Source organism: Micropterus dolomieu, linkage group LG20 (genome assembly GCF_021292245.1).
Source record: "Micropterus dolomieu isolate WLL.071019.BEF.003 ecotype Adirondacks linkage group LG20, ASM2129224v1, whole genome shotgun sequence".
In the NCBI taxonomy this organism is placed as follows: Eukaryota; Metazoa; Chordata; class Actinopteri; order Centrarchiformes; family Centrarchidae; genus Micropterus; species Micropterus dolomieu.
Window position 1 is genome coordinate 1334930 of NC_060169.1, and position 19833 is coordinate 1354762.

Consider the following 19833-nt stretch of genomic DNA (forward strand, 5'->3'; position numbering starts at 1 on the left):
TGATCCCTCTTTGCTGCAGGGTGAACTGGTGTATGACTCAGTAAGAGTATGAGCGACATGCTGGTTAGAAGTGGACTGAGCTGCTCTGTAAGCCTTGGAACAGGGGAGGGGATTAAAGGGGGTACACAAATATGTGTGCCAACCTATTAAAGGAACAGCGTACCAAAACAGGGATACACAAAAGCATTTCAGGGATAACTCTACTCTGCCTCGTCAAATTCGGCATTCAGCCTCATGAAGAAGAATATCCCAGCACCTTTGTGGCACTAAGACAGAAACAAATTCTGTATTATAATACAACTGAGAATTCTGCCTGATGAAAAATGTGTGCACAGCAATGGCTTAAATTAGTAATTTTTTCCAAACACAGCAATTACATTTTTCTTTTTGTTTGCGTTTGCGTACATTTTAACATAACCTGCTTATTTTTAACATATTTTCACCACAAAATGTTTTCAAACGGAATAATACGATTTAACCCAATTTTAAAATAGCTTCTGTTAGCGCTGCAACAATTAGTTGGCAACTATTAAATTAATCTGCAACTATCTTGAGTCCTTTTTTTTTTTTTTTTTAAAAAGGAAAAAACATCCAAATTCTCTGATTCCAGCTTCTTAAATGTGAAAAATGTCAGGTTTCTTCGCTCCTCTGTGACAGTAAACTAAATATATTTGGCTTATGCACAAAAGAAGACACTTGAGAACGTCATCTTGAGCTTTGGGAATCACTAGTCGACAGTTTTCACTATTTTCTGAACCTAACAACTTTTCAATTAATTGAGAAAGTAATGGACAGATTCATTGATAATGAAAAAGAATCGTTAGTTGCAGTCCTCGGTCCTGTGTTAGAATCAGAAGGAGCTTTATTGCCAAGTAGTGTTTTACACATACGAGGAATTTGCTGTGGTGATAAGGTGCTACACGCAGACAAATACACAGTCGACAAATAAATGTAGAAATATAATAAATATGGAATGGAAGAACAATGTTGAAGATATATACATGTGCATTATTCTGGGTCTGTGCCGTGCAGCGGAAGAGAATTTTGTGTACATATAAATATATAAACGGACAACAAAAAATATACAAACAACAAAGATCAACAATCAACAACAAATATGTGCGACGTGCCAGGTCTGTGCACAACACGATATTAGGTTATTAGTTATGCCTCATATTTAATATTATTATTAATATTTGTATTATTTAATTTATGTAAAATAAAATGAAAAATCTGTCAACTGCCTCAGGATGTCTGCGAAGAACAGTGTTTCCCACAGGATTTTAAGAGACTACGGTGGGCAGGGCCTCTCCATAAGAAAATTGTGTACATTTTAAAGTGAAATGCATTAATGTGGTGCAAAATTAAGAGGCTATCTATGAAGAACTTTGCACTCTTGTAAACAATGTTGTGCTCTAGTAAACTATTTGATCATAAACCCTCATCACCACATCTATAACTGGTGATGAAACAGCAACAAAAGTCAACATATTTAATGTTTTTCCCAAAACCCTAAATCAAAGAACATTTTACTACTATTGTTTTGTTTTATACTTTTAATGGACACATTTCATATGTTTTATACTTTCTGTGAATATAATTTAATCTTATTTCCATCCTGTACAGACACCCTATTTTGTAAAACCGGACGTTGTCACATGTGTTTCCTCCTCGCGCTAAATCCATCCTGTCGACCCGGTTTGATAAATAATGTAGTACGTGGTTCTCGTCTTCACAGCCTCTCTTCATACTAAAGAGACAAACTGACAGGATAAAGTCTCTAACCTGCCTGTCAGCTCGCTCTGGGCCGCTTCAGTGGATTTCCCACAAAGGCTTGAATATGTGTGCACGGTTAGCTTAATCGCCTTCTCACAAACGAGTGACAGAAACAGACCGTTAACATTACTGTCGTTACCTCCGAAGAGCTTACAGCAGCACCTACATAACATAATATTTTCGGTTCATTTTGAAACTATGGCGGAGCAAATTAGACTGTGGTGGGCCGCCACGGTCTCGTTAATTAATAGGAAACATTGAAGAATATTCACATATGTCATGTAGTCCTAATAAAATTCAACGCTTCTACCATAATACACTAGAAAACTTGGAAAGCAACATACAACTCAAAAGGACAACAGCACAGTAATTAGAGTTCACACATTTAAATTCTGATGTGTGTAAGGAGAAGGCAATATGGGCAAAAGATATGTCTCTGACATTATGACAATGCCTTTTATTTGGTAGGAGATGAGTTCCTTCAAAGAGGAACAGACTTCACTGCAGCTCAGGAAAAAGAGAATGAGCCCAGGAAATAGTGAGGCTCCTTTCCGTTACTTCTGTACTTGATAAAGGTAAATGTCATGTGAGAATTAAAAATAAATTCCTCATCATAGTCTACCATGTCCTGTCTCTTCCATCCCCATATGCCACTGCTGGACTTTTCAGCACTGCTATACAAGAGAAGCTGTTCTGCACTACACTTGGGCAGTTCATTTCATTTTCAGACCTTCCCAACACTAAAATACATTTTGTTTTCAACTCGTCTTGCTTGAAAGTACCAATACACCTTTATGGATTCTTAAAATCTGGCAACATATCAGAGCATGGCAGCTGATTAATAGGTTTGATAATAATATATAATAATCTTTTTCATTCCTTTTTTTTTTTTTTTTAAAACCTGTCCTGCCCAGCAGCCTGGTATAGAGTATAATGACCTGGATACCATATTGTGCCAGACAGATTTTACTTTAACAGGAGAGTATTAATATACTCCGTTGTCTGTTTTATTATTTATTTAAGATCTTTTTCATTCCAACATCATACCATCGTCAGACTGTGCTGTATTTGGAAGTGAGATGGGAACCAATAAGCCTACCTCCTACATAATGACTTTAGCCGTTCTTAAAAGCTTATAGCGTGTGCGGAAATCTGACACTGCGCAGAGGGCATCTGTTCTCCTGGAGGAGGACTCACAGTCAAAAACTAATTAGACACCACAATGGCTCCTATTCAGAGATGCTTAGCCTGCTGCCCAAACAGAGAGAGAGAGAGGAAAAAGTCAATCTATAGGAAACGATGGGGTGCTGGTTTGCACCACCTTTTCTCAACGCCCTTCTATTAAAAGACATGAAGATTCTTGTATCATCATAAGAGGTCATTTGAGTTCCTTTGAAGCCACCATTACACATATTTGGTAGAGGCAACGTCTCAATCACTACTTCAGCAGTTTGCCAATCACTACTCAGTGTAACAAAAGAAGAGAATCATAAGCCGGTCATTTTGTGACTGTTGCAAAAACAGATTACATAATAACAGGCCATAGTAACAACCCTACACCTGCAGACACGAGATGGAGGTATTTTGTATTTTGAGGTATCATTTACATTCCCAACAATTCTCAATTCAATTCTGACTTTGTGAAAATAAAATCTGGAAACAAAACTGTTGAAAGCAAAAATAACCTTCATTCTGCAGACTTGGGTGAATTTAAGAGTCATTTGTTGTTAAAAGCTTATAGTTTGAGATTCTTTAGTGTTTTTACCTACTGCATATTGACCAAGCACCCACACGTGTATGCACCTTCATAATTCATCTGTTACTTTGCAATGGTTAGGCTTTTATTGTGAAGTAGCTACAGGTTCCTGTAGCCCTACTCACGGGTGTTAGTGACTGCTAACTACTAGTAGTGTTAAAGCAGGAATAGATGAAGATCTGAATGTTTGTCATATGTAAACACATTTTAGGGAGAAACTTCAAAACAAGCTGCAGCCACAGTGATGCGATGTAGAAGCCCTCACTGCAGTTTGGACATCATAAAGTACAAGGTAGCGTAGTAGCGCAGCGCAATTCTTAATAATTTCCTGCTTTATATCAATTTTAAACTGTTTCCAATTTTGAACAGGTTCGCAATAACCCTATGTTATACTATGCACATAGAATAAGAAATTACAAAATGCGTATCTTAGTAGCTTCAGACCACAAACAGGGGCTCTCTTTCACTATTAAAACACAAAAAGTGAGCATGGCTAAAGGCACTAAAGGGGTTTTCAGTTACAGTTGAAAATATTTGTTTTATGATGAATGTTAATTGTTAAATGCATGCTGTTGTTTTTTATGTTATATACGGATGTGTGTTTCTTAACACAGTTTCTTTTAAGCACTGCTGCGAGGGGCACTCGCAATTTCATTGTATTCATTGTAATATAATGACAATAAAGGCTTCTATTCTATTCTAAAATAACAACTCTCAGTTTGAGAGAAACTCATCAGCTGCCCAGTCATGACAGTATCTTCTTCTGTGGACTAGCAGAAAAGGAGTTCCCATCTTAGCTGGGAATCAGATGGGTCTTAATCTCAAAATTAGCACACCGTAAGGCTCATTATTAAATTGTACACAGTATAGGCTTGGAAATTATAAGTTTTTGCTCAATTAAATGTAGCCACACTATCGTAAGACAAATGACCTTTGTTGAACAGTGAGAGGGACTCTTATGAAAGATAATAATAGACTGTATACTGATCTTGATTAAGAGAAGAGGTGAGAGTTTGCAATAAAACTGCTATTAGCTCTGGAAATATCGAACTTGTAATATCCGTTCCACAAATATATCATCATGTGTTGCTGCAGGTGACTGTTTCACATAGAAAAGTCATCGCACAGTACAGATTTAAGGAATTGAAAAAGCTTGTAGAAGAAGCAGAAATAAAACCGGGCTGAAGTAAACAGCAGCATGGCCTTCACTCCCCCGCCTTGTGTCTGTTCCCTTTTAAGTTTCTAATTCAGCTCGCATTTGGCACAAGGCAACACTTGCTCTCTGTCACTTTCATGTCACTGTGTGGAACAAGTCAGTCTTTGTCTCTCTGTGTTACCACTGAGCACTCTCAATTCATGCCATTGTGCCACTGACCAGAATATTGAATTTGGTCAGTGCAGTCAATTGGGCCCTTCAAAATAAGGAGCTACGTTACACCCATGATTTTGTTTTTAAATCACAGAAGAGCAAAGCTGAATTCTTTCTGATGTTTGACACACAAGTCTTCTTTTTTTTTTTTTGCATACAACACCAAATATTTACCAAACTACACCCCCAATCCCGACGTCTCTACCTCTATTATCGTCCTCTTTTGGTTCTTACTGCACTACTGGTTGGTCGCCAACCAGTCAAGTTGCAGTATCCAAGTCTCTCTGGACCATTTTTTGGCTACATGTAAGTTATCAATATATTCATGATATATGTTTGATTATAGTAAATATTCAGTGTTGAATTGATTCATGGAGGATTATCATAGATGTACTGGCTAAACAGGTGCATTCACAGGATCACGATTAGCTAAGCGTGCTCCAATAGGCTGTGTGCAGTCACGTGATTTTCATTGAGTTCAGAGTGAGGCAGGAAGTGTAAGGTCATTCTTAAATTGCAGCTATTATATTTATTATATTTATATAATTATAATTATATAAAAAACTATTCTGAGGTCATGTGTGTCACCTATTCAGTGTCCAAACAACTGAAATATGGTCACAATCTCTCCTCCTGTTCCTGATTTACAGTGTGGAAAAATAACCAAAAGTGTTTTTCCACAACATTATGATGTCACAGTGAAGTTGACCTTTGACCACCAAATTCTGATCAGAGTCCAAGTGGATGTCTGTGCCAAATTTTAAGAAAGTCCCTCTAGGTGTTCCTGAGATATCACATTCATGAGAATGCGGCGGACGGACAGCCTGAAAAACATAATGCCGGCCACAGCTATCACCGGCATGGAGACATAAATCGGGACACTTTCAGCTATACAGGGTTAAGTTCTGTTTATTAAGCTACTTTAAGCTGATGGCCCAAGGACTGAGGTACTTCATATCATGACTTGCAGAAAAAGCACTGCAGTGGCCAATGCAACACAGTCAAGCACACAACCCTGATTAATTTATAGCGTGAATGTTATTCTACTGTGCATATCAAGATTGTGGATATGGAGGATAAAGTAACTGAAACTGTGTTTCTAAAGGGGGTGAAATTGTGCGTCTTATAAACAGCTGTGCAGTGTTTTGCTATCTGATAAGCCCACAAAATGATGGATATTTACATTACATAACTTTAATTTGTCAGATGCTGTTGTTCAAATCAACTTATAAAGTACATTCAAACCCCAGAAAAACAGGAGTTAGATGTCCTCAAACACTTCCCACCAAAACAAACCGCTAAGAGAAAGCTCAATGCAACAATACAAATACTTAGAAAGAAATTAGGTTTTAGTTTGCTGGCATAATCAGCCTGTGGCGTGTGATGGGGAGGGAATCTGCTGTTCATTACACCACTGTGGGACCAGAACAGAGAAGAGTAATGACAGAGATGAGTGGCCACACGGCCCTCGGAGTGACCGACAGCCGGGGGATCCATTACTCAAATCACCCTCCCTGTATTGTATTCCATCGTCTCACCGGTACCTGAAGCTACAGCCCCCTGCGTTTGTCGCATTAGTCTGAATTTCATTTTCCATTTAATTCACACGTTGGATAAAACAATACTGTTCAGATAAAGATTGCACCCAAAGGCAATTGCCCTCACCATACATCATACCACTCACTAAAAACAACACATCAATATTAACATGCGGAAGAGTCATCTACACAACAATGGCCAATTCAAATGGTCAGTGACACCCCCACACAAACGTGCAGCACAGAAAAGGCTTGTTTACCCATAAGCTAAGAAAGTTATACTACTTTCTGCAGTCAGCTTGGCGCACACGTTCCTCACATGCGCAGTAGATTGGTTGGTGCCCTGGTAGCGCTAGTCGCCGCGCGGTCAAACAAGAGGCACGTGGACGTCCGCACAGACCCTACGCCTACCCCCCCCCCCGATGAGGATTTTTTCATCACGCAGTTCCTTGCAGATCCTCTCGTACTCACGGATGCGGAAAGTATAATCCTTGCCTTAGGCTTCTAAATTTTGCTCACACACTGAATTTGATTACTTAACTAACAAATAAGCAAGGGACATTTTGGTGCGTTTCATCTGGTCGTGGTTATCATTGGCACTTGACAATTTCTTTTTCAGCAAAGCAAGGAGTAAGGAGTTATGCTGTTTTTCCATTACCAGTACCAGCTCAACTCGACTCGACTCAGTTTGGCCGTCCTCCGTTTTCCATTGCAGATAGTACCAAGACACAGTACCCCTCAATATAGCCAGTCGTCTTAGCAACGCCACACAAAACCGCGTTGCCTGCGAAGCCTCCACTTGCGGAGCTCCTCAACTCCGAAAACTTTCATCACTTCTCGTAAAACTGTCAATATTGGAAATCTACACAGCTGATTTCTCACCTCAAAACGTCTCAGAAGTGGATTTAGTGATGAAATAACGTATGAAAACTGTAAAATATAAAATTGTGATGACGCAGTGAATAGTGACAGTTCTCTCTGATCAATCAGCAGGCTGCTGAGTTTTCCCGTCACATTTTAATATCCCTCAGCTCGCTTGGAACCTCGACAGACGCGATACGAAAAAAAGTACACGTCCAACTTTTCCACAACGGAAAACCAAAAAAAGACAAGTGGAGCTGGTACCGTGCAGTGGAAAAGGGGCTTTAGTCTATAGTGCTGCTAGAAAATATGTGAGGAAAACTTTTGAATGAAGCAACACCAAAGTGTGTTGCTAACTACTACCACTTCCTTCTTTTACTGCCCCACCAATATTCACAGCAGTTGTAGAAAACAGCTGAAGATTCACCACCAGCAGACACAAACACACATCCAGGGAGGCCCACTTCAAACAAAACTAATACAAGCCTCGGCTGACACAGAAACACAGAAATTGACTTTGCCGCAGCATGTGGGTCTTGGATCTGTGGACACGTTAAAACCGATTGTAGGACCAATTTGACCTGCACACAGAGCACATACTACAAAAAAGAAAACAAAAGAACAAATAAGCACCAGCCAACAGGGCACCGCTGAAGTTTGAAAAAGCTGCTGACGTGTGAGCGAGTTGCCCTGGAATGTTTGTGCATTCCAGTCGATGGGTACTCTCACTAGGAGGGAGGGAACAAGGGAGAAAATTGCACCTCCCCTGTATCTACCTACTCCAGCCAGAAGACCTAGACTCTCTTCAACACAGCGGCACCAGTTTCCCTCTTCTTAAGTTTACTAGGAATGTATCTTGATCTCATCAATGATGGTTAACTGCCATTCCCGCTTTGTATTGTGTTCTTAATTTTATATTAGCTTTTGGTTTATACATTTAGCAATTATATGTTTTTATTGAAAATACTTTGTGCTGTTACCACCACCATTTTGTTTTCAATCCACTATTAAATTAAGTCTACAAATAGACCTGACCAAGTAATATTAAAATGTGGATGCATTCAATAATCTTTTGTCCATAATGGATGAAAACAATACAAAAGCTGCAGGCAGCGTTGGGCAGGCCCTCGCACCGTAACGCGCGTCAGGCGTGACGCGGCCGCACCACAGCAGCCGGAGGTCGGGAGACGCGCCCTGAATTGTCACGCGTTTTGGAGCGGTCACGAAGGACTTAAACATCACTTCCTGTGTCCTCCGGGTGGCGTTAGACAACACCCGCTATGTTGTGCAGCAGTAGGTGAAGTGTGGACCACGCTGTGAAAATGCCATGTGAATCAAATGATTTTTTGTCAGAAACTGCTTACTTCCTGTTACCAGTGGGTGGAGCGTTGACATTGAGCAAATATTTTCTTGTAGATGTGTTCAGGACGGGACTGTTATCAACCATGTAAAGTTTGGTACAGATCTGGGCATGTACATCCTTGACGCCATGACACGGACACGCCCATCGACAAAAACTCACAGATAGCACAACTTTTCATCATCAATGCCTGTAAAAGGCACAGCAGAAATTTGAAGTCGATCGGATTAATTCTGTAGGAGGAGTTCATTAAAGTACGCACCATGTAAACGGTGAAAAATGGGTTAAAACCACACTTTCAATTCAAAATGGCTGACTTCCTGTTAAGTTTAGGGTATGGTTTGTTGAGGCTTTTTTGTGTGTCTTGATATGATACATGCCCCCACAAAGTTTGGAGCATGCAAGTTGAACGTGGCACGGGGGCAATTTTTTCCAATTTTGTAGATGGCGCAATGGAGCCATTTTGCCACACCCATGTGCGAGACCCTTAAAGTACATACTTTTACACGCTTGACGTGTATGCAAAGTCTGGTGAGTTTTTGAGCAAGTTTAGGCCGTCAAAATTGCGATTCATTTGGGAGAAAGAGTAATACTAATCCTTACAATTTCAATAGGGTCCTCGCATGTTTCATGCTCGGGCCCTAATAAGACATTTAAGTATAAGGGCTTTCAAATGATTCACTAATGTTTAAATCTGTATTCTATAAGGGTTTTGCTGAGCCTTATTTAATTTTAAGTCCCATTGTGATTAAGAAACCACCTTAAATTTAAATACAGATCTTAAAGTGGACAAATCAACATGTCATAATAGTCTGTACTTGCATAGCGCCTTTACACCATGTCACATTCACCCATTCATACACTGATGGCAGAGGCTAAGGTGCTGACGGCTCATCAGAAACAGAAATTAACATTCACACACTGACGACGGGATTGGATAAGTGGGCGACCCTAACAAACTAATAAACAGCACCGAGTTTCGAGGATAATTTACAGAAACAGTTAGGTGGAGGTAAGAGAGATGTGCGATTAAAAAAAGGTGACAGATTCAAAAAACATATGTGGCCAGAGACAGTACGTCATCTTCAGTGTACTCGTTAAATCTTATCAAACGCTTGTGAAGTGATCAAATTCCTCAGTTACATAATGTGATTAATCAATTAGCAGAAACAAGTGAAAAGACCCAGAAGGGAGTTTTGGATTGGAGATTGACATGAAAACTGCATTAAAAAACAAAAGGATGCTGCAAAGTGTATTAACACCAGATTACAGCACATAAAGTGCTTCTACTTTTTTAAACAGCTGGATTTTCTTGCCTTCCAGATACAAATCCCAGGAGGCCTGGCAGATAGCCAGATAATCAGCTGACAACACCACGTGCATGCACACGTACACACAAACAGGAACTCAGTCTGAATGAAGTTTTTATACTTCGATGACGTGCCAAAGGATGAGAAGATGAATATATTAGAGTGGACACTGAAATACAGCTTCAAAACTCAGATTTCCAATCCTAACAAAATGATAACAGGCATCACAATAGAAAAAAAAAGTCTTTAGAGAACTTCTAATGTGATTAAGAACTTTTCAATTATGCTCATCAAAATATGTACACTTTGATCCCATAAAGCTTAAAAGCAATGCAATTAAACACAAGTCTGATCAACCTAAACATGTGGATGTTTGTGAGATGCCCCCCTGTGAACAGGATTACAGTCTTAATATCTTTAGCTTTTTCGCCTGAATAAATCCGCGATTCATTGTCCTTATCTTACGAGAATTGATTTGCCAGGTTCGGTAAATTACTTTTTTTGTTACTTTCTATGTATTTTGACAGATTAAATTCATCAATCTGTTCTCAAGGTCAACCAACGAGCAACTTTCGTGTGAAATTGTACGTATGAACATTAGAGACATTTGCAGTGCATGCTTCTGCGTATTACTTTACATAGCATGTAAACATGAGTAAAGGAGCCCCCGGCCATCAAGCAATGTGTCTGAATGTTTTGACTCTGGATCTAGTTTTCCTGGCCGTACAATCAGTCTGCACCCCTCACAGTTCGCTCACTAATTTAATTAAATGTGAGACAAACCCTAAAAATAAACAGCATGTTAACTTTTTATACTGGGTGCATATTTAACCAAAACTACAACAACGCTCTACGGATTACCAGCCTCTTCTTATGCATCATTAAAAACAGGAAACCTGATCCCACGGCAGGTAGAAACATGAGTCATTAATATAACAGAGACCTGCAAACAAAGTCAGGATCATGATTTCTTCCACATTATGTTACGCCTATATTAGAAACAATAGCGCAGCGATGACGTTTTTACTGCAGGGGGCTTATTGCATATTAATTATAATTATACGCGCAGTAAGGCTTGAATATATTTTAAAAGCAACACTGCAAAATTTTGGTTTTGTAAAATACATTGCAATCCTGTATCGCCACTCCTCACCATTGTTAAAACAAAAATACTTTCTCATAGCAGATGTAGTATTCTTCCTTTTTCTGTTGATTTAATCTTGACTTATTTTTAAGTTTATTTTAATGATTGTGATCGGTCCTCGTGTTAGTTATTAGACTACTCGTGAAAAATAAACTCCGCTCATTTAAAGTAAAATGCCTTATAGCATACCATGGCAGGCCTAATGTCTAAATTGCCTTTGTTCACACCCCATTGCACCTTGCAATCAGTCGGCCACACAACGCCCACAACCATCCCAGACTCTGGTATCACTTTCTCTGCTGTGGGAGCCAAAGATCTGTAAAAGCTGTCATCCAAAAGAGAGACTGACACATTGGCTGACCGCGCAGCAAGGAGCCATGCAGAAAGGGTGCTGTGCAGGGCACTGGTATTTTTCTGTGAAATGAAAAAGGTCTCTCTCACTTACCTGTGGCAAAGCAGTGTTGAGTTGTCTCTGCAGCGAGTCCCTTTCATGGCTAACTTCATGCAGTTTGCCCTGAGTCAAGCCCAGATTCTCCTGAGTCTCCCGCAGAGTGTCAAGAAGACGATCCCTCTCCTCCAGCATGGACACCATCAGCGACTCAAAGTGACCCTCTGAGTCCGACTGCAGCGGGGAGCCAGAGCCCCGACGGCCGCTGCCACCTCCCCCGCCGGGCCCTTCGGCCTCACTGATGGTGGGCATCACCTCGCACATCATCTACAACCAGGAAGGGACAGAGAAGCACCGAAGGAGACAGCAGAAGAAAAAAAACAGTTAGAAGGAAGACGAGAAGAACAGATGGAGAAAAGTACAGAGCTGTCAGCATTAAGACATCTGAATTGCACAGATAGGTGGATTTAATGAAATTAACGCTGGCCCATTTCCATTAAGTGTCCCAACAAGACATTTCGGTCAACAGAGGGCCCCTGGACGTGGCTAATCTACATGGAACGCATTTGTTATCAATGTTATTGATTACACCAACATTTTTTCCTCTTTGGACATGTCAAAACATCTGCTGTGGAAAAGATCTGTTGCAACGGATAAATCTTCTGTCCTACAAGGGCAGGCTGTAGTTGGGTGGTAGCAAAAGAGTCCAATCTAACGGTCAAAAGACCCTTTGCCACGGTCACTCCTGCAATTTATGCTCAATACACCAAAGCATTTCACACAAATCCCTTCTTATGTAAAAGTCGGAGCACAAATTAATTTGACTCTAAAGTAGTACTCCTGTCCAAGGAGAGTTGAGTTTGTATTAGCTGGGATTCCCTAATGTCTGCCACAGCCAGAATTTGGACTCCTCAAAAGCCATACTAATGCACACCACAAAATAACAACAATTTACACATCCTTGCCACAAAACTATCAAGTATACTATAAGTATATAGCTCAGCTGGAAGAAGGAAACATTGCAAGTTCAAGTGGTTTTAAATCTGGTTTTGAAAATGTAAAAAGTTGTTCATGTTCTAAGGCAGACCGCCGGCGCTCTGCAGATTAGTTTAGACAAGGTAAAAGTGGACCTCCGAGGTAATTTAATCAGCATACTTTGCAGACACAGAGGCAATGGCCATTACAACAGCTTATTGACTAAGCAGAAGGAAAAACAGAGCCGAATCAGCTGAACCTGCTTACTGATTTCTACTAATGGTTAACAACTACTAGAATATACTTGTCAATAGTAAACAGTCAAGTTGACCAACATTGGTACTGTTCAGAAAAGAACAGAGAGTGTTAAATCAATCACAGGCAACCAAGAAAGATGTCTTGTCTGAAGCTTGTTGAGTAATGTTGCATCTAACAACAGCTGGGAAGGAAGGTCCGGGAAATTACAGCCACTCTCCACACCAAGGAGCTTAGGTCCTGTAGACAGACTGCTAGACAAAAAGCCAAGAATCATGTGAGCTGGATTTAACATACCTACAAGGAACAACAATTTACAAATTGGAACAAGTTGAGCAGGAACTTTGTGGCAGCCTGAGATGCCAAAATCCATTTGTTTTCCGAATCCACTGTGTTCAGCTCATTGCACCAACACTCAACTGCATCTTCCAAAAACTGTTCAAGAGCTGGACCACACCGTTTACATGTGAATTAACTGGACAAAAATCAACCTGCCATCCTTAATTAACAATCACAAATTGCATGTTTCAGATGATACACACCATTACTGGTGGAAGGAGTCAAACATAACCTAATTTGTCGTAAGCAAAACACAAAACCAGCGCTCCATATCCAGGTCAAGCCACTCAGGATCAACAATGTTTAGGGGGGGGGGGTCACATGGCACCCAGAGGGAGTGACAGATGGTGGGTCCAGTCCACGTTAGCACAGACATCCCATATGTCAAAAGGTAAAGATGACAAACCACAATCTGGAGACACTTAAATAGGCGTAAACCTAAAAACCATAGGAGGGATTTTGAAATATTTCTTTACAAATCAGGAACGACAGAAGACTGAGACCACTTGGGACTTATTTATAATGCAATTTGTAACAAGTATGAAACTAATCAAATATTAACTTTAGATAAGTTTGACCTTGTGGCATTCCACAATTACAGTTTCCATAATGAAGAATAGAGTATGATCATGGAGCAGCCAAAGTCTGATGTACATGTTCAATCAGTGCTTTTAACTGTGACGGTCACTCCTAACACACGTTTGGTTAGTGTTCACGTGCGTCTGTATCTCACCTTTGAAGTGAAACGTTATTCCGAATGCCTGTGATTTAATCCACGTTATTTTATGTTGTCAACGAAGTCCAGGTCCTCCAGTTGTATGTTACAGCCTTGTCAAGCTTCACAGAGTCATTCAGAGCACATAAATTCTCTCACTCACAGGCTGCGATGCGTTAAGGCTGTGAAAAGGGGTCTTCTCGGTGGAAAAAGGGGAAATATTTCCTAAAGGCCTCAAAGCGAAACCCACATGAAGTGAACAGGGGGGCAGTATTCCCAAGTTTGGCCGGCTAACCCAACGTTAGCAAGCTAGCATTAAGTAAGCTGGTGTTTCGATGATTGCATTTCTGGATTTTGGAAGTAAAGTGCCTATCTTTGTTTCTCAAAACAAATAGCCATCCTCGAAAATAAAGTTCAACTCGCTGACAATAACATTTTATAACAGGTAGACATGTGATTATACAGTTAGGTGACGTGGAAACAGCTGTAGCCTTGCTAGCGTTAGCTAATTTGAAGCAGAGTTCTTTGGCTTGAAGTCAGTTTAAAGTCGACAGCTAGCCAACGTTAGCTACTAGCCAGCTAAGTAGCTAACGCTTGCTAGTTTTATATACTAACTTCGCTAAAATAACGTAAGCTGGTCATCTAAGGATAAACTCTATCTCGTATAAAAGTAGACAACATGATATAATCTCTTACATTATTGAAAACGCTAAAAACGAGTTTTAAAAACCCTGAAATAGGCCCACAAAGCTATGCTGAAATGATTAATCTATCAAGTAACGTTAGCGCTTCTGCTAACGTTAGCTTCCCGTCGATTCGGTGGAGTCGCGTCACCACATCACTGCTCGAGCCGAAAACTTCCAGCTAACAGTGGACGTTAGCGAGGTTTTTAGTCCGTCCGGGAAATCCAAACCGCAAATTAAAACCTGTATTCCCTTCGTTTCCGTCCGAGTTCCCGGTGTTCTCTCGGTATTTCCACCAAAAGGTCCGTCAGTCCGGTCCTTCCCTGTCGCCACTGCCTGCCAGCCTCGGCAGTCGGGACAGCCAATAGTGGGCTCTCTGTCGCCAGCACTTCTCATTAGCCTGGTAGTCCACGGGAAGAGAGCGCTTCCCAGGTTGGCAACAGGACGAAAGGGAAAAGCAGCAGCAGCACTTTCACTTCCTGCAGGGATCAGAATCTGCACTCGGGAACATCCACACAGCTAAATTTAACTGAAAGCACGTTTTGGATTCTGCTTTACGCGCTAGCATCCACTGCATCTAATGGATATGCAGATATTCACCTAGGCTACAATACGTTTCTTCCAACAACCAATAAAAATATTAAAAACACAGTATGACATGACATAAGGGCTCAGATTAGGGGCGTGATGATGCACTTGTGTCTTGAGACTTGACGATGCTCAAGAACAAGACGAGAAGATCTTTAACACTATTTTGAAGATTTCCTGCATTCTGGAAAAAATATTCTGCATCAGTTTATGGTGGAAATGTCTTCAAAGAGAAACAACCAATTTAGCTGGCAGGTGACAATTCATAAAAATAAAAATATAACAGAATGCAATGCAGTAATCACATGCTGATTACTTTAATATAAATAGAAACATTTCCCCCATCGATTTGTGCAGAAAATGTCTCCAGAGCGCAGGAAATTAAGTTTTTAATGCTGAAAATCTTCTGGGTGAGGACCCATATTTTAGCATCGAATATTTCTTCAAAATAGTATCAGTACATCTGCTCATCTTGTTCTGATGAACCCTCTTGTGCCACATGTTTTTTTTTCTCTACACATAGTTCTATTATTCTTTTATAACTTGCATCTGTTTATTCCATATTTATCTATATTTTACATTTATTTATCGCAACTGTATGTTTGTCTACGTGTAGCACCTTAACACCGCAGCAAATTCCTCATACGTGTAAAATAAAGCTCTCTCTGATTCTGATTCTTTTATTTTGGGCCACATAAGTCTGGAATATCACAAAGATCGGTTACATCCACTGAATCTATACAGTAGTGGAATAATTAATGATATAAATCAACACAAAAACCTGATAAAGTCATGGTTTGATTCATATTGCATTTCATATATTTATTGCACTGTAGACAATAAAAATATAAAGCAAAAAAAAAAAACCCAGTAAAATTTGACTTTGCTCTTCAAATTAACTATGAATGACACTAAACAATATATACGGGAGTATACAAGTCATATATTGAGTTTAGCAATAAAAATAATTGTGTAAATAAAAGTGACCTACATTCAGCTGGTGCAGATGAAAGTGCTGATAAAACAAAACGTTCTGATGTCACAATAAAGAGAATTGTTGCGCCATCTTGTGGTGTATCAACGCAGCGAGACGTCGGCTCTTTATATTGCAGAATGTGCAATAATGTTTACCAGGAGAATAAAATTACACTTTTTAATAACTGCATTGATGTTTAGTAGAAATTTAAAACATTATCATTACAAAATGTTGACACAATTGGACAGTTTTTATTCCAGTTTGTTAGGAAGAAAGGCAGTCTGAAAGTAGTTTAATGTAATTGCAGTACATGTATCGATAATAAAAAAATTTGAAGAACGCATGTCCTTGGGTACTTTATTTGCTGATATTTCAATTTCACTTTTCAGCCGACAAAAAAGGACATACATAAAAGGACTCTTTCTACACCAAATTTTATTTCTTGACAGTGTGGAGAAGATTTTGATTTACGTGGGCCACATGTAGACCCAGTTGCCGTGATGGTATCAATACGTAAAAAATAATATAACAAATTTATGGGGGTTAAAATGGGGGCACTTGGACTTCTTAATAAGGCTAAACAATTGAAACATTTTCAAAATCGTAACATGGCCATATGCAATATCAAAATTGCAGGACCTGCAATTTTTTCATGATGATAAAATGTGTCACAACATACCATTATAAATTATAAAAGCATTGTGGTGCTACAGAGATGCCTGGCCTACAAATCATTTTCTCCAGATGTAAGAGTTTGGCACATACCCCAAGAAAAATATCAATATCATAATTGTTATATTCTTTCAGTGAAAGTGAAATGCAAAATTACTATTCCCACTAAAATATGTGACAAAATAATCCCAATATGATATTTTTTTCATTCAGCCTTATTTCTAAAACCCTGCTGACATTCTGCATCTCTGGTACACGTTAAAGTGATGTGATTCTTTCATACACAACCTAGTCCTTACCATTTTATCTCACAGTCTGTAACACTTTTCTCAGTAAGCATGGAACAATGCAACCCTCAGAGTCTTGAGATCTGTCCTGTTCTGGCTGTAGAGAAAGCATTATTTGTTTTGATAGATTTAGCTTTTGTCAAGCTTACAGCTAGTGAATGGAGGTTAGGTGATGACTTTATTGAGACAGAAATACAAATTTGACAGTTTTGTAAAAGTTGATGACCTTCCGTTACATATGGATTATTGCAGGTGTGATGGTTCTGGTGGTTGCTGCACAGGTTATGAAACATGATGAGCTTCAGCAACAGGAAAGTACTCAAAAAAAGAGAGGAGGTGAATATAAATGACAGTTTTGTAAAAGTTGATGACCTTCCGTTACATATGGATTATTGCAGGTGTGATGGTTCTGGTGGTTGCTGCACAGGTTATGAAACATGATGAGCTTCAGCAACAGGAAAGTACTCAAAAAAAGAGAGGAGGTGAATATAAATGACAGTTTTGTAAAAGTTGATGACCTTCCGTTACATATGGATTATTGCAGGTGTGATGGTTCTGGTGGTTGCTGCACAGGTTATGAAACATGATGAGCTTCAGCAACAGGAAAGTACTCAAAAAAAGAGAGGAGGTGAATATAAATGACAGTTTTGTAAAAGTTGATGACCTTCCGTTACATATGGATTATTGCAGGTGTGATGGTTCTGGTGGTTGCTGCACAGGTTATGAAACATGATGAGCTTCAGCAACAGGAAAGTACTCAAAAAAAGAGAGGAGGTGAATATAAATGACAGTTTTGTAAAAGTTGATGACCTTCCGTTACATATGGATTATTGCAGGTGTGATGGTTCTGGTGGTTGCTGCACAGGTTATGAAACATGATGAGCTTCAGCAACAGGAAAGTACTCAAAAAAAGAGAGGAGGTGAATATAAATGACAGTTTTGTAAAAGTTGATGACCTTCCGTTACATATGGATTATTGCAGGTGTGATGGTTCTGGTGGTTGCTGCACAGGTTATGAAACATGATGAGCTTCAGCAACAGGAAAGTACTCAAAAAAAGAGAGGAGGTGAATATAAATGACAGTTTTGTAAAAGTTGATGACCTTCCGTTACATATGGATTATTGCAGGTGTGATGGTTCTGGTGGTTGCTGCACAGGTTATGAAACATGATGAGCTTCAGCAACAGGAAAGTACTCAAAAAAAGAGAGGAGGTGAATTTAAATGACAGTTTTTTTTACAATTGCTAAAACACTAAACCCCATTCTCTGAACCAAATGCTCAGTGGCCTAAATCCATTTGTCGAATCATTCACTCTTTTGGCAAAACCTTAAACAAGTTCAGGTAGCTAAGACACTTTTTACAAATCCCACCCACTCTTTTTGCAAAACTCTAAACACATTCTCACTTACTAAAACACATTTTGCACTGTGATGCACACAAGTTAAACACAACTACAACACAGCTGTCATCTTTTACACAGAACAACTCATAATTCTGTTCCTAATGATGTGATTGAACCAATATGTGGTCAAGTGTCACCCTTTGACCAAGCTATAAGGGACAGGTTCTCTACTGTCATTCAACCTGGGGCCATATAACACTGAACATTGTCTTACTCTTCTGTGTGGTCTTTGGAATTTTGTGTTGAGCGTGAGCAGCAGGTACATCCTGTCTATGGGACGATGTCAGCTTGCACTGTGGTGTCCCGCTAAGCAAGTGGTTCAACGTAAACCAGCAACGAGCGATTCATAAATTCTTACAGCCCATACTTCAATCCAATAAAGGAGTTTCTCTCTGCCTGATGGTGGAAGGTCTATGGCCGAAATTCATTTGCTGGGGAAAATCTCTTACAGGCAGTGGAATTGGCCTGTGGTGAGATAGGTGTGGAGTGGTGTTGCAGTAAGGCTGCATCCAGCTCTCCAGACGGTTTTCCTCCAAGGCAAGGGACAAGGTTGCATGTGACGTGGATGAAGTCCTCTGGCCGGACCCAGAACAAAGACGCTATGCTGAGGCAGAATGAATCTCTCATTGACTTTGATTTTATGGCTGCACAACATTTTTGAGTGTAATGTGCTTTTCATTTAGACTTTTCTTTGTTCTTTAGGCTTACAGTTCTGTATTTTTATGCAAGTGCTGAAAATACAGATATTGATACTGGACTCCACTGTGTAACTCCATGGTAACAAGATAATCGATGTTATTTACCTGTCAGAGGTACTGGTCGGTGTAGATCATACTGTAATACTTAATAGTAGAAGCAGTTGTAAAGCTTCATGGGATCCCACAGTGGAAACCAGCAGAAGTGAACCTGCAGTTGCAATACGAGTTGATCATCCTTTCATTGTTGGTTGTCGAGGTGGTGTCCAGGAAACGATGTGGGCTTAGTAGATCATTGGCAGAAATTCTGGGGAAGACCTGGTCTGATTCGGAGGGACGGCATCCATCCCACTTGGGAAGGAGCAGCTCTCATTTCTAGAAATCTGGCCAAGTTTATTAGTGGACCAAATCCATGACAACCCAGAGTTGAGACCAGGAGGCAGAGTCGCAGTCTAACACACTTCTCTGCCCTTCTAATTCAGCAGTTACCCACCCAAAACCCTACGCAGAGTCGCAGTCTAACACACTTCTCTGCTCCTCCATTTCAGGAGTTACTTAGTGAAAATCCTATAGTGACGGTGTCTGCCCCCCGACCATCGAAATGATTTAAATCAAAGGTAAACAGAAGAGGAGCTGTGCATAAAAACCTCATAGAAATTAAAACCACAAGAGCAATAGTGCAAACGAATAGGAGAGTTAAATGTGGACTCTTAAACATCAGATCTCTCTCTTCTAAAGGTGTA

General features: G+C 39.9%; 1 protein-coding gene across 13 annotated transcripts in view; it reads right to left on the bottom strand.

Annotated features, from left to right (window-relative positions):
* The window catches only part of ppfia1 (PTPRF interacting protein alpha 1), a 48521-nt gene extending 33497 nt beyond the window's left edge, over positions 1-15024 (bottom strand). For 4 of the 13 annotated variants that reach the window (XM_046032002.1, XM_046031998.1, XM_046031992.1 and 1 more), the window contains exons 1-2: positions 13805-15022; positions 11560-11829 (exon numbers count right to left, since the gene is read on the bottom strand). In XM_046032002.1, coding sequence (XP_045887958.1) covers positions 11560-11829 — 270 coding nt within the window. In that variant the 5' untranslated portion in view covers positions 13805-15022. Of the gene's footprint in view, positions 1-11559; positions 11830-13029; positions 13051-13804 lie in introns of those variants that run through there. The other 9 variants (XM_046031999.1, XM_046032004.1, XM_046032005.1 and 6 more) reach the window with 5 other exon arrangements.
* Positions 15025-19833: the final 4809 nt, after the last annotated feature.